The 15,520-nt window shown below is 42.2% G+C and overlaps 1 protein-coding gene across 1 annotated transcript in view; it reads right to left on the bottom strand.

Moving 5' to 3' along the window:
• The window catches only part of ABI3BP (ABI family member 3 binding protein), a 166,177-nt gene that overhangs the window by 2,128 nt on the left and 148,529 nt on the right, over positions 1–15,520 (bottom strand). The window contains 4 exon segments of the mRNA XM_056329210.1: positions 1,824–1,937; positions 5,751–5,912; positions 6,903–6,932; positions 8,398–8,477. Of these exon segments, the coding sequence (XP_056185185.1) occupies positions 1,824–1,937; positions 5,751–5,912; positions 6,903–6,932; positions 8,398–8,477 (386 nt within the window).

Raw genomic sequence — 15,520 nt, 5'->3', positions numbered from 1 at the left:
GCCCTGTGCAGTCAGCACGCAACTCGAGCAGTGGGCTACACTGGCCGCTGGGCTGCCACCCCCTGCCCACAAACGGGCCGAGGGCACAGCTCAACAGCTGCAACAGCTGCATTCGCCCCCCAACTCCAGGACATGCGGAAGCGCCTGGGCTGGCCGCAGCCTGGAGGAGGGGTGGGTGAGGCTGCTGCCCCCTCCTCCCCCTCTGGGCTGCTGCTGGGGTCTTCTCGGACGGACCAGGAGGCCGTTCTCCTCTCAAAGTTACCAGGATGAACTAGTCCTGCCGCAGCAGCCTTGGCACTGCAGCGACCCTCCGCTGGGCCTACTTCACATCACCGCCCCACTCCCACGCTGAAGGCCGTACCTCCCGCTCGCGACGGCACAGGCGCCTCCCGCTCAAACCATGCACGTCACGTTCATAAAGCGAGCAACTAGTGCCAGATCCAACCTGATCGCCAGGAACGTACGTGCAGCCAAAGCACGCGAGTGCACACGCAGGGATGCAAGCAGGCGCACGCACTGCACCCCCTGCCAGCCCTGGAGGCCCCTGCCCTGCCCTTGGCCGGGGAACGGGGCAGCAATGGACGATCCGTCTGCTCTCTCCTGGTCACTTACTAGAAATACAAGCTGCAGGACAGGTGGGAGCTTTTTTTCTCTTGTTCCGTTGGGGTTTTTTTGTTTTGTTTTTGGTTTTGTATTTTTTTAGCTCATGATTCCACTCAATTAAATCCAGTTGCTGAACACAAATAGATTTTAAGTGGGGGTAGTAAGTTTTTTATGTAAAAGTTTTTTTTTTATTGACTTTTTAAAAATATTTTGTAAATCTGGTACAACTGAGAGGGCTGCTGTCCCGGCAACGCCCAAGTGGATTCAGACAATCCCTTACACAAACAAAATACCTTTACAAGTGGACGAGGCTGACTGGGAAAAGAAAAGCAAAGCCCTCCTAAAACCTAAAAAAATTACATAAACACCTTTCAGATCATTCACCTACTTTACTTTAAGCACTTCACTTTAATCCCCCACACCTTACCCTGACACACCTCTGGCACTTCTGTGAGGTGCTTTATAAAGGAAGCACCGCGCACAGGAAGGTTTGGTCAACACACTGAAACTGTACTGAAAACCATTCCGCTCTTTTCCTTGGTGAAGTATTTTATGACACACTTAGCACGCAGGTGTCCATCGGCACAGCCCACAGGGGAAGGAACACCTCCCGCTGGCACTGCTGCCCACCTTCCGCTGTCATAAGTACCATTTTCTTATGCTCAAGCCTTGGCAACATGTGAAAAGTACCCAGGCAGGTCTCAGCTGCGTTTAGGACACCCAGTCCCATGCCTACTTAGACCAGAGTGGAATTCTGGGCACCCGGTTCAAACTAGTGCGCACAGAATGACTGCAGCATGAATTATATTTTCCAGTAAGAACTTTTTAGTTTCTCATAGCACTAAACAAAGCCCTTCGATGCCCAGCTGATGATTTACTGCAGTTTAAGTCAACCTTGCTAGTTTGAACATAACACTTCATGCCTCTCTGCAAACTCAAATTTGTGGTTGGGTTTAAATACGTAATACCAACGGTGAATAATCTCTTGGAATGTTTTAAACAGGAGACATGCTGTTTACTACCTAACAGGACCCGAGTCATAACAGTCTTTAATAACTCACTGTTTGTCTTCAAAACCTGCTCGACTCTCTCCTGCCTGCAAAGCTGGTGGTCTCTTCCCATCGCCCACCCCAGCAGTGGGTGCTGAATCCACTGGCAGGAAAAAGAAACACACAAAGGAACTGCCAAGGTCTGCTACAGCAACGGGCGTAAGGAATTACCGTCTTTGACTGGTTGATCTTCTTGCTGTCCTGTCCTTCCATCTAAGAATGAGTCCACAAATTGGCAGTGATCTTCTCCATGGCCCCTCTGGTCTCCTATGTTATAAAATTTTCCTGAAAGCAAAGAAGCAGCAATGTTTAGTGAGGCTATTTCCAAAAAGCACCAGAAGCAACGGGCTGTGCGCTTCGCTCCACGGGCAGCCAAGGCGAATGCCACTGGTTCTTCTCTTAAGACCTGAAGCTGTAATTTGACCAGTACGTACGTACTCACAAGTCGGGGGCTCAGGGGTAAAGACAGAAGTGCCCCATTCCAGGCCAAAATCTATGCCCGAATGTGCTTTTCCCCCCCCATACATTTCATACAGTAAGTGAAACCCTGTTATTACCTAGAACCTCAGCCTGGCTGTATCAAAACCGAGGTAAGTTTTGCTGATGATCTGAAGGGAAGGCAGGTTTGGCTCCCGCCCAGGAAGCCCCCAGTACCTTAAAAGATGTTTCCATAGACGACCTCGCAACACAGCCAAGGCCTGCTTTATAAATCATCATGTTTTTATGACTTGTGTGTGCAGTCTATATCCTTCAACAAACAGATGACCTCGGCAGAGTAACTGCTTATCCAGAGCACGGAGTGTGCCCGCGTATTTATGTGCAGGACTGCTTAACAGGACACTTGACTGCAACTGTAGAAAGCAAGGTCTCAAGTGGCCCATGCAGCGTGTGCTAATGTTACGGGCGGCTCCTCCTGTTAACAAGAGGACTCACTGTGAAGGAGTTTTGATGGAGAGATGTCTTTACTTAATTGATTTGTTTTGCAAGACATTAGTTCAGTTCAGAAGATGGAGGAAGGCACAGTGTGCGCTCTTCCTAAGCCTTGGCAGGAAACACTGTCAGGTAAACTTTCAGTTTTTCCAAACTCCTTTCACATCACTTGTTCTTACTATGTTCAACCTGTGGTTGCGTGGCTGAAAGGAGAGGTGAGGGCATTTACAAACAGGCCCAGCACTTGGGTATCAGCTACGCAGAAATTCCAGTTACTCAGGAGATGTTGGGTGTCCCGTAGCCTTGAAGCTGGGCCAGCCTGGCCATTTGGGAGGTGGTGAGGCAGCCTATAATACTGCTCCCAAAAGTGCAATTCCTAAGAGCAGCCTACCAACAAACTCATATTTTTGTGATCGGATCAATACTTTGCCAAAAATTCTCACCTCCAGTTGACAGTCTCTGTGCACACAGTTCTTCTCTAGCTTTAGAAAATTATTTATTACTATCTAGTTTTGGCTGCAGGCATGTTTTTTCCATAGCAGAACTGGTCAGAGGGAGTTCCTCTCAGAAGTTTTTGGTCTGAAATTAAGAACATTCAGGCTGCCCAAAATGGCTTTTTTTTTTTTTTTTTTCCATGGCTGTTGAAGGTCACACTTAGAATTTATTTTTTTCCTCTCCTCAATAAATACCTTTTTTTTTAATTTAGGTGGCCTGCTTTTCTGGAATGCCTACAGTGACTGCTCTGGAGGACTGTTAAATGAGGTCAGCAGTAGTTGCTGGTTTATAGAACAGTCCTGGCATGTGTAATGTAGATCAGTTTTTCTTCATGAGAGACAGAATAGAACAGATTTTTATGGCTAACACAAGAGCAGTAACTTTCAGATCCACACATATTCTTCTGGCCCACAGCATAACTTAAGCGTAATTCAAGCAATTGCTATACATAAGCAGCATTCTCAGTGACTATTAAATTCTTACTGCCCAATCCTTTCCATAATAAAGGAACACACTTAAAAACATTTAGCTAATCAATGACTAGATTCATCTTTCTCATTTGGGGAGAGCTATTCTAGCAAAAAGTAATTTTTTTTTCCCCTCCAGTGTTCCCTTATGGGTGGTCTTAAGAAAATTAAAACACTTTCTTTTATACATTATGGATTCTGCAACACTAAAGGTATACATTCATGCTAAGATCCACCACGCAAAGATATGGTTGTTTGCCGCCTTATACAACAGCATTTGTACAATGCACCCAAATTTTGAGATTGTTACGCTGCTTAAGCAGCAAAGCTTTGGAAGGTATCGTCAGCATATGGTGGAACACGGCCCTTGGCGCGGCCTGTCACACGCTGCCCAGCTGGCCCTGGGGGCATGATGGGACAGGGCGCCACAGTGAGACGCATCGTTTGGCTGCAAACTGGAAGTCGCCTGACTCATGTATAGAGGCCTGTGCCATGACAGTCTCACTTAGGAGACCTTCTACATAAATATTTCAGTTCTTTCAACTGGTCAGCACTGGTTGTAACAATTCAAGTGCAAGAACCAGGCTTAGCAAGTATCATGAGTACAATGTAGCTACCATCATCTTTCTCCACCTAAGTCACATCGCCACGCTGCCAGCAAAAGCAAAAACAATCTAATGAAAATAAGAAAATGGGCTCCCAATATATTAAACTTTTCTCCTAAGATTGAAGTAGCTTTCCTTGCAGTGTTAATTCACTTGATTTAGGGCTGAAGTCTAGTCCTGCTGGATTAGCATGGGTATTTCCTCTGCTGGCTGGTTCTGCGATACGCTGTGCCTCACTGCCAGGGTCTGAAATTTGATCACAGCTGGTTAGTACAGCAACAGCTGAATGAATGATACCTCTGTTCAAACCAGTCGCTTTTATTCACTTAATAGCCAAGATATTATTTATGTTTGAGGTATTGTACTTACTATTAACGACAGGGCTTTCCTTCCTTGTTTGCTCATGGGCGAATGGTGCCGGCTGCAAGGCCAGGAGCTCGGAAGGGTCTCGGCGTGGGCTGCCCTACACTCCCCTGCTCTTTGCTTTCCATGTGCCTATGTACGTGAGACCAGAGCCCTGCTCCTGTCAGGTGCTGAGCTCTGAGATGGGGCGACTTTGGGTTATGAAAGTTGATTCTTTCAGCCCCAGTTTCCCCCCATTAATTCAATCTGATGGGATGAACATACTGCCTAACTTGCACTCAAAAGACACTTCCCGAACACACTTGTATTACAGCCCTCGTGCTCCGGGCACCACACTAACACCATTGTGACAGAGTTTTCCATGCAGCTCTGATAAAAGACTGCAAACAGAAGAAAGCCAGAAGCTTGGGATGGATTATTAGAAGTTAACATACTTCTAAATATAACTTGTACAATCTACATGAGACACAAAGTTCAGCTTAACTATCAACTAACTGAAACATGCTTTTTGCAGGCTGTTTCCCCAGCTTACACACAGCATGAGTCCCTTGATTCAGGTCTCAAATCCATCGCACCTTCATTACCTTAAGACATGGAACAAAACTTGAGAAGATAAGGCCAGGAAACTGTCATTAGTAATAAACCAGAATATATGAAAAAGAAGGGGGTGGGGGGGAGGGGGGAAAGAGATTATAAGCAAAAACAGGGAATGCGAAAACAAAACGAAAATGTCAAAGCAGGCAGTAACAACTGTTGACTAGAGTTGAAGTCATGGATTTATAAGCCTCACAGTGATGAAGTAACCAGATGTTTACCAAATGGGATGGGAATGACTGAGTCTAATCCTGGTCTAAAATTAGGTCCTAATCCTCTATCTAAGAGCTATTCCAGGCTACCCTTTAAATACAAATTTGGCATCTTTACAGCATAGGCTGTTCACTGGCAGAGACCTGATCTTTATCAATTTTCTGTATGAACCCCAGGATACTAGCAGGTATTTAAAATCAGGTTATCGTCACAGAGAAGTAACTCCTGAGTCTGAAAAGTTAGTATCAAATACATCAATGATTATGGAGCACAAGCAGTTTACTGTTTATGATTAATCTGCCTGTGGACTACATTAAATATAACTGATAGCACTTCAGCAGAGCTCGTCTTGTTAAAACTATTAGTTCTGAAACTGTGGTGTCTTTAAGGAGTGCATAATGTGGAACAACACTGATTTGAATGTCTCTTACCTGTAAGTGAATCACTGAGGTATATCTTGTATCTCAAAGAATTACACAGCTGCACACCTACAAACTTCTTATACCAAGTCCTCTTTACATATTGCTTCCCTTTGCATTCTGAATAGGTGTCCGAATTGAATGGGATTTCAGTCCAGATAGCATCCTTTCCCACTGCAGGAGAGGAAGGAAGAGGCTGAAGTATGACACTGAGTACAGACTTACATACAACAACTACATTCAAATAAATAGAATTAGACGCCTTGATGGAGCAGAACGCATCACGGCACCAGTCACCTGCATTCTGAACGTGAAAGGTATTTCAGCGAAGCACCAAAGGGTGCAGATACGACTGATGCAGTGAAGTGCTGCTGCTCTCTGTGTGTGGTGCCAGTTTGGAAAAAGATTGTTCTGGGACCTCGATAGGGGGAAAATGCCTGCGTACTGGCAAAACTGGCATTTACGAAGTTCATGACACAGTCACTGTTTTTCAGTGTGTTCAGGGCAGGACACTGAAATTGCAGCAAACTATGTGATTTAACAAATATACACATAAAAACTAAGTATCATGAATTATATGGAAAGAAATGGCGTCCCAGTCTTTGTCAGTGATGGCCATTACAAATGCAAAAGGCAGCCCAAGCTGCTTAAGCCATCTCAGCTCTTCTTCAAAATCCCTGTCCACCTCCTGCCAAAGACAGGGAGAGTCTGGTAGGTGGCCTAAAGCAGAGCTGGATCAAGCCTTCAGAACCAGAAATTTTTTTAAAACACAATGGCAGATAAATAGTATCCTCTGAGTTGTGCTCTGTTAGCTCACTTAGAAAGTGTGGAGGAGCTTACTTGTTTTACAGAGCTTTCTTTTGCTTTAATGACAAGGGTGAGAAAATACGAGGCTGTCCTTGGCTCATTTGTGTACGTTGGTTTGAAGCCACCCCAGTGCCATGGGAGCACGGCATCACCTTGACTGCATTCCGCTCAGGTAAACAGGCAGCCTGGCATAAATTCCTTACCAGGGGTATGGGTGGGAAGAGTGAGATCATGTGTGAATGCTGTTTGATTCCATAACTCATTTAGGTGGTGCAGTACAGCAACCACCCTTGTAATTATGCTATCTCATTTCTGAAGAAATTCATGATTAGAAGATGCTATACATAAAAGGCTTACTTGAAATTGGCTCGCTCACTCTTGGGTCCGCTGGAGGAAGAACACAAACATTCAATCAGACACTGAAAAATACAGTTTCCCAATATTTCAATGGAAAAGCATTGGTAGGTGATTTTCTACAGTTGACATGAATTGCAGTTTGTGAAACAGGAAGAGCTTTGGAAGCAAAGTTCATTTTTGTATTAAATTAAATTAAATTAAAATATATGTATTTCTTATGTGAAAAGGCAGTATCAATGAGCTTTTAAAAACTTTACTTTGGGGACAATACCAGGCAAACATGGTTCTATGAAACCAAGTTTAAATCTGTAACAAGTAAAAACCCAACTTTACTGCATCTCTTTTAAAATTTGATTTTTGAAACTTAAATAATACAAAGGACCCCTCCGTAATACTTGCCACACAAGATTTGGCTATGAAAGCCCAAATGGATGTGTGCAATTCAGAAAAAAATAAAACTGACCACTTAATTTGTCCAAGCTAAATAGGAGACAGCACATAAGCCTTGTCATTCATGAAAGCTGCACTTGGAATAAACATTTTTTGTTTTAACAACCTAGGATTACAAAAAGTGTATTCACAGTTTTTAAATATGCGTGGCATAGTCTGAACTCCTCCCTGACTAATCCCTTGCTCAGCCAAACCTCTCATCCATCAGTGGCAGCACTAGATGAGGACTATTCTATTATTACATCTGGCTCGAAACACAGGTTGAGAAAGCCCTTTTAAAAAGGCTAAATTCCATTTTGTGTTTTATATGGTTCTTAAGTATTATCAAGCAATAAACACTTCTACACAAAAGATAGTATCTTGCTTGTATAAAGTCAACAAGTCAACTGTAGGCAGCCTCACGGGGAATGGGAACAGGGAAAGCCAGGGCACTCTCCCGTTCTCACCTCTGAGTCAGACAGGACCTAACGTGGGAACCAGCCAATGGCCAAACCAGGCTCGCATGCACCTCCAACAGATTCAGGAGAAAGTCAATAGGATGGAAGAGGATGTACGGGGACATTGACTCTTCCCAACTGCTATTTCTCAATCCTCATTTCAGCCAGAAGACATCAGTATTATACAGCAGCCTTATTGAACAGGCAATAAAAGTGCCTTTAAACAGCAGCCCAAAGAAGAACCTTATGTTCCTCATCCAGAAGTCGTTAACGGGTTTGACAGATACAAAATGGTTAGGAATATTAATCTGAAATGACTGAGCCTTCTCTAAGGATAAGGTCAGTTTCTTCATAACAAACACCAGGCAAACTCCCTGTGCTCCTTTTTCCCTCCTGCAGCCTGGCCATCTTGCATCCCCACACAGCAAAGCCCTGATCTCGGGCTGATCTTCCAGGCACTACTGTAACACGCTCAGTAGTAAAAAGCCACTCTGGAGACAATAAAGAGCAAGAGCAAATGTGCAGAATGAAGCAGGAGAGCCTTTCATATATCCCACAGCCGGGGATACTAGAGCCACCACAAATGACAGGCCTTTGGAAGTTCTTACCTGATTCGGTACTAAATGCCACAACGTTGCTACTTGGACCTTCACCAAGAGGGTTTCTAGGTTTGACATGGAATTCATAACTGGGGAATAAAACAGATGAGATGAAAATTTTGCAAATCAAGTATTTTTTCAGAGTCTGGAGCAAGCAAACTGCCAACACACACCTTGGCACTACTCGCCTCCTGGAGAAGAACAAAAAGGCCTCACTTCTTGCTCTGAAAACACCGAGACATTTTGTCCTACATGTGCAAGGCCTCTCTGAACACATAATTTACCAGACCTTTTGATAATTCTTTGCACAACACTATTAATGCTTGATGTGATACACCACTGGCTGAAGGCTCTCCCCTCACACGCGCGGCCTCAGTTTGGGCAACGGGAGCAGACCAGGTGAGGTCAGAAGCAATCTGATAAGCAGCGTTTGGGTAAAGCACGTTGCAATTTATTTGCTCATCTTTCATTCATAAGAACACAAACCGCCAATTCCATGCCTCTCAGCCCCACCAACAGCAACAGACAGGGCCAGTGCTGGAACACAGGGCACGTCTTCCAGGACAGGAGCTCAGCCAAGGCAAAGATCCAATTGCCTGAGCGTATGTCAATGGTACATGTATGAAGTAATGAAAAGACAGTGATGTTGCACACCACCAGTCTGTACTGTGGTTACCTCATGATCCCTTTTCATCACAGCTGTGCTGGGAACCAGAGTGCTCTGAAAACAAGACTGAAGGAAAAAACCCAAGCCAGGCTCCCCTGCTTAAGCCTCTCCCGCTCCTCAACACTTGATGAACAGTGACAGACAGGCAAGACAAGCTGGTTTCTAACTCTGCAGCTCAGCTGAAACTTACACTTTCAACTAGAAGCTGTGGGTGAGCAGCTATTGCAAGAGTTGCAAACCTGAAGATGACACCAGACGGATAAGGCAGGAAGGAGAGTTCCAAGGGCGGATGCTGGACGCAGCCAAGATCCTGCACCATGAGCAGAGCCAGGAACAGACGCCATTCCCTTCCTCCTGGCACATGCTATCCCAGCAAGCTGCTTCTCCGCTCTCCCGGCACCAGGCTGGCAGCACCTGGGAACTTCTCACCACTCAGCCATTGCTCAGCGCTGCTCCTGCACGCCCTCCGTGCCAGAGCACCCTGGTGAGCAGCAGGTATGCACCCAGTCAAAAGCACTCTCTTCGTGCCTTCCCCATGAGCTACAAGCAATAATCTGTCCCACACACGCCACCTTCAGAGAGACGTTTTGTACGGTCTGAGTGCACACGTGGTGGATCTCTCTCAGCACAGAGTGTTTTTTTCATCAGCGAGAGAGATCCATAGGATACAAGTCAAAAGGGCTGCAGGCCTGGAAAACGGGCCCTAACAGAGGCTAAACACAGAGCAAAATGGGAATCCCAGAAGTGGGCAATTAAACATCCAGCTCTTGACTTGTGAAGGACCACTCACCAATGATAACTTGGTAGCTCAAGACCATCACACAGCATTGTAACGTTCTGCTGAAATTGTTTCCAAACAGCAATTTTCTAGAGAGAAAAATACCCCATACCATTCTCTGCCTGGCTGGAAATTTGTGAACTCCATTTGCAAGTCCCTACAAGAGACAGAATAATTCAATCCAAATTTTGGATTACCTCTCATTGCTTTTTGGCTCCGGCAAAACCTGAACAGCTCGCTAATTAACCTCAGTGGACTAATCATGCAGTACCAAGCAACTCTTTTCCATCCACAATCCTTCTAAGACAATATTTAACTTTGAAATTGCTTACAGAAGCAATTGCCCTTATTTCTAGGGCTTTCTTTTCTTTTTTAAGGGAAATACAAAGATTAGTATGCTGCACACATACATTGTGGGTAACTCATGGGTATTTCCAAGTGAAACACAGGCTTGTTTTGAGCTTTAAAAAGTCTATTTGCAGTAATCTTAACATCTATTCAAACATGTTACAAGACCATTTTGAGCAACTCATATTACCCTACTGTAGGAGGGAGATGTTAAATAAATAATAAATTAAATGGTAAGTTCTAGACACAAGATCTTACTTATGATCAACTTCAAAAAGTTTAAACAAATGCATTCTTTTCAAAATGGGACCTGAGCAGTTATTATTCACACTGGGCGTGTGGTACAGTAACTTTTTGGTCCAGAAGTATTCTCAGCTGGTAGGAAAGGTTGTTACACAGAGAACTGTAGCAGAGCAGTTGGAGATTCATTCTGAAGAATCACTGAAGCATAAATGAAGATTTGCTAATACGTTGGGTGTTTTAAATTAATAGCTAGAAGACACATTTTGGACAATGTACAAATTAATGCACGCCTAGAGTTAAAAGACTCCAAAGAAGTTTTCCTGCTTCCTTCACAGCAGGAACACCTTACCTAGAGCTATTATTGTAATTTTGGTCATTGATAGCTCAACATGCCATGTTCTGTTGCTTTACTGGGAGTTTATGGTCTGACCTTACGGATTATAATTACCTGTTTATGTCTATTTGTATGAAATCAAAAGGGAAATATCAAAAGGACTGCCTAGGATTTCTGACCTGGAGTTTTTTGATTCCATAGGATTGCCTACAAGGAAAGGACAAAAACTGAGCATGTGAAATGCTCTTACAGAAATAGACTGGGCAGCCACAGGGATTCAGAAGATAATGACGCAGGCAAGTGTGAACTAAAGTTCAAGATCTACAGTCAGCGTATCTGGATCTCACCTGAATATGTAAGGGTTTCACAGATTTTGCAAGCTGGATTTACATGCCTATGTCAGGGAGAAAATCACAAGCTGGACAAGACAGTGGAGGATTTTGAAACAAATTTAAGTATTTTGCTGAATTTTGTACACATATATCACCCCCAAGAGCTGATATGCCCTATTTTTAATTGCATTAGGCAACATTCTTCATAGGAAACAGTCCTGTTCCCAAAAATCTTAAGTTGATGAACTTGGACCTATCAATTCTCTAACTCCATAAAAAGATCAAAACAAGAACTGAAGACTAAATATTTTCAAACAGTGTTTTTCAAATTGTGGTCTATGGACCCCTAGGATCTCTGCAAAAGATCAAACTGCAGCTGGGGAAATTACGGCAAGACTGAAATGAAGAACTAAAATTTACACATAGAGATTTCAGCTCATGTAAACATATAAACAAAACTGGAGAAAAGAAAAGTAATAAAGCAATGTCCGAAGTTTAGTTTAGTCAGTTAGGGGAGCCTTCTATTAATAATGTTAGAGTAAAATTTTTAAACTAAAATATATACAATTCCACAGTTTTGTGGTAGGTGTTTTTAGAGGTGCCCAAGCATCACAAACAAATTCAATCCTGAAACAACAGCAATGGCTGCAATAGTACAAGAACAACAAAGAACCACTTTTGGATATGAAGAGAAGCAACTAATTGACCTGAAGACTGAAAGGGAGAGAAAGGAAAAGTAGACTGAGCTCATGATTTGATAAGAGTTTACAGATCTAACTGTAATTTTAAAGCCACGGTCTAGCGCTCTTCATAGAAAACCATTTAAAGTCTCCTTTTTTGTGTGTTAGGTGAAAGATCTGAAAAATAAAAATAAAATGGTGAAAAGGGGAAAAAACGTTTAGAGCTTCAAGAAAGTATGTAGGGCAAAATTAATAAAGGGAAATAGCAAAGCTATATAATGATTATCCCATGTCTACCTCTTAGCTGGACTTATTCATGAGAAACTGGAGTCTGTATTCCATCTTTATATCTGCATGCGCATGATGGCGAAAACTCTGCTACCCAATATAGTCAGCAGTCTAATGTGTGTCACACCTCTAACATCTATAAGATTGCTATCCTGCAGACTTTGAAGACTAGGCCTCCCAAATCCTCCCAAACTATGTAAGACAATAAAAGTCCTTGTGCAGATTAAATGGACTTGACTTACAGTAATTACTGTGCAGAACGTATTTTTCCACCATAGGAAATCACTATTCCACATGGAACTTTGGCAGACGCAGCTGCTTCTGCATTTTTCAAATCATGCAAAAGGCGAAGAATGAAGATTGCAAAACTGAAAATAGGTGAAGAGAGATTTTCACCATAATAGGAGGACTGGAGCAGCTGAGTAGAGGCCTGGGATTTCAGGTCAATTGCTGAGGAGATGCTGGTGGTTAGATGGAAACCACAGAAGGCTGTCCTTAATGTATAGAGCTTCTCTGTCTCTGCAGTGTGCTTGGACAGCAGTATTAACAGTGCTGCAAAAAAAACTAGGTCTAAGAGAACGGAATGAAAAAAGAAAAAAAAAAAGAAAAAGCGCGCTGGATTTGTTTGAGGAGTCCTTCTGGAAGAATCAAGCTGGAAAAAGTGCTGAGAGAAATGGGAAATGTTTAGCCTCGAACCCCGACATCAACAGCAATTTAGTACAAAAACTTGTGTAATAAAAAGTACAAAAATTCCAGCATTTTATGCCACACTCTGCATTTTAACTTTCACTGTAGTTCCCATCTCTTGACCCTTGCTGTCAACAAAAGCTGACCTCTCTGCACCAGTATATTTTTTTCCTTGTATGTGATCAGCATATTTTGGGTACTAACGGCACTACAAAACAATACCAGATAATGGTAATAACAGCATGAGCAGGTGGGTAGAAATTATTGTGTATGAGTGCACAAAAAGCTTATTCAGTAGAGGGCTGAAGAGTTACTTGGTGTGGTTTTTCAGTAAATTATAGTAAGATTCTCTTTTTTGTTTCATATCTTTTGTAAGACATGAAAAAACATTTGGAGGAAATAATCTACACACATTATGAAAACAGTTTGGTACATGCATATGCTACATTTCATGTTTACTTCACAGTTTTGGTTGGTTGGTCGGTTGGTTGGGGGTTTTGTTTGTGTTTCACCATAATTATTAATTTTTTATAATTAATAATTTTTGGGGGGGCACCTTGGATTTTTTTTAACATGTTCTATTATTTGTATTCCTTGAGACCTCATGGCTGGAAACATACTTTGCCTTGGCACACAATCTAACCCAAAAGTCCAAAAAAGATCACTCAAAATGTTTTTTAAGAGGAGAAAAGTATTTTGGAAATCACCAAACTACTTAAGCAGGTAAAGGATCAGTACCTAAAGGGAAGTTTTACACCTAAAGGGAAGTTTTACAAAGCAAGCGTCACAGGCTTTTTTTTTTTCTTATTCATACTTTTTTTATTATGTATAATTATTATGCAGATTAAAAATCTATGCCAGCAGGCTGGTGGGACACAACCTCTAATGGCTACCAGAACTTCCCCAGAGCTATTTGGTAGTCTTAATGTTTTTCTTACTACCTTCCCATAACTGCCAACACAAACAAGCATGAGAACTGTTTTCAACAACATCAAGACTCTATTTGAAGACCTTGTATAGAAATCAGCGCTGCAAAGCTTCCTGGACACTAGTAGTATGTGCTATGAACTTAACTGCCCTTAAAAAACCCCACTAGAATGAAAGAGGAAATGTACACCTAACCAAAAAAATATTTCAAGATAGGGCAGGGATACAGAAATAGGAACTACATATTTTGGCAGCGAAAGCAGCAGACATAGCAGAAAAAGTCAAAATGATACTGTATCAGATTACTGGAAAAACTTAAAAAAATACATCAATTTTAAGGAGTTAGAAAATTCCAAAACTAATAAAAAACCCCCAACCAAACCTAAAATTCCTTTGGAAGTGGGGAGATAGAATTGGAAGCAAAAAACCCCACCAACATCTGCATTTAATATTCCAGGCCAGGAAAAGTCTATGAAGAAACTGCGTGTCAGTGAAACTGATTTTAACAATGGAGAAAATGCAGACGAGCACCATCATTACTACACAGGAGACAGAACGAAGAAAACCACCACCACAGTAAGCCCGTTTCCATCTCAGGCCATCCAAGGTTTATTACAAACAAGCACCTCAAGGAGGGAAATACTGAAAATTGTGAATAATGACCTTACCTTGACTCAGACATGGCAGATCTGTCTTGACTATTATCAAAGGAGAAGTTACTGCAATACTTCCTTTTTAACGGCAGCTTTTAATGTAAAACTAAGAATAGATGAAGAGCACAGAGTCCTGGGTATGCCAATGAAACTAGGAGTTCCAGCATGAGCAGCCTTGTAAGGAAACTCAAAACCAAGGGACCTATATGACAAGTCAGATGGAACATTACAGGTCTTGCTCCTCAGATGACTGCTTGGAAGCCAGACTGATTGCTTTGGCCAAAATGATTGGTCTTGTAGTTCAGCTTTGACTGTTTTCCAGCTGGAATAAACAGTAAATTTCTCCAAAAAACTGTGACAATTTTCTCAGTACAAAAAATGCAGAATTTCCATGTGGAGAATGAAAAATTAAATTGACAGATTAGTTTATACTAGTGTATCCCCTTCTCTCATTTTTCTTTCCTAAGAAATGAATGACATTTGCATTAACATACAAAACCACCTTGGCCTGCATTAAAGAAAATAGGTGAAAATGAGACTTACAAGATCAGAAACTACGTCTAAGATATGATCATGCAATAATTTAGGTTTGAAGAGACCTATGAAGGTCATCTGGTCCACGTCCCTTTTCATGACAGGGCCAGCTTAAAAGCTACATTAGGTTGCTCGGGGTCAATCAACAAGCACAGGAGTTGCAGGCACTCACTGCTTGAACAACAGAGTGAAAACTGAGTAGCTCAGTACTTGGTTCAAACTAACCAGAAGAAAGAAGGATGAATGGAACTTGGCTATTTCACTCATTCAGCAAATGAAGAACTAATTGAAGGAAAAAGATAGCAAAAATTGCAGAAAATCCAGTATGTATTTAAATGTGATACTGAAAAGAAGGCTGAGTGAAATGTGACCTGGATCTACTCTAAAATTCTTGGAAATAACGTAAAGGGTAACAAAAGCTAACTACATTACGAAGTCATAATCAACAGCTGTGTATATATGATTACTAGATCACAGAAGCACATCTATAATCAAAACATTTAAGCAGAAGACATCCATAAAACAAGAGAAAGTTTTCCTCTCCAGGCACCAGTTACATCCAATAGCTGTGTAAGAAGGATACATACAGTTATCTAGCTCACACACTACAACCATACTACATACTTTGAGAGATTTCAAGTAGAAGTTACAATCAAAAGCA

The sequence above is a fragment of the Falco biarmicus genome, chromosome 2, assembly GCF_023638135.1.
Source record: "Falco biarmicus isolate bFalBia1 chromosome 2, bFalBia1.pri, whole genome shotgun sequence".
NCBI lineage: Eukaryota > Metazoa > Chordata > Aves > Falconiformes > Falconidae > Falco > Falco biarmicus.
This window is presented reverse-complemented; position numbering and strand designations above follow the sequence as displayed.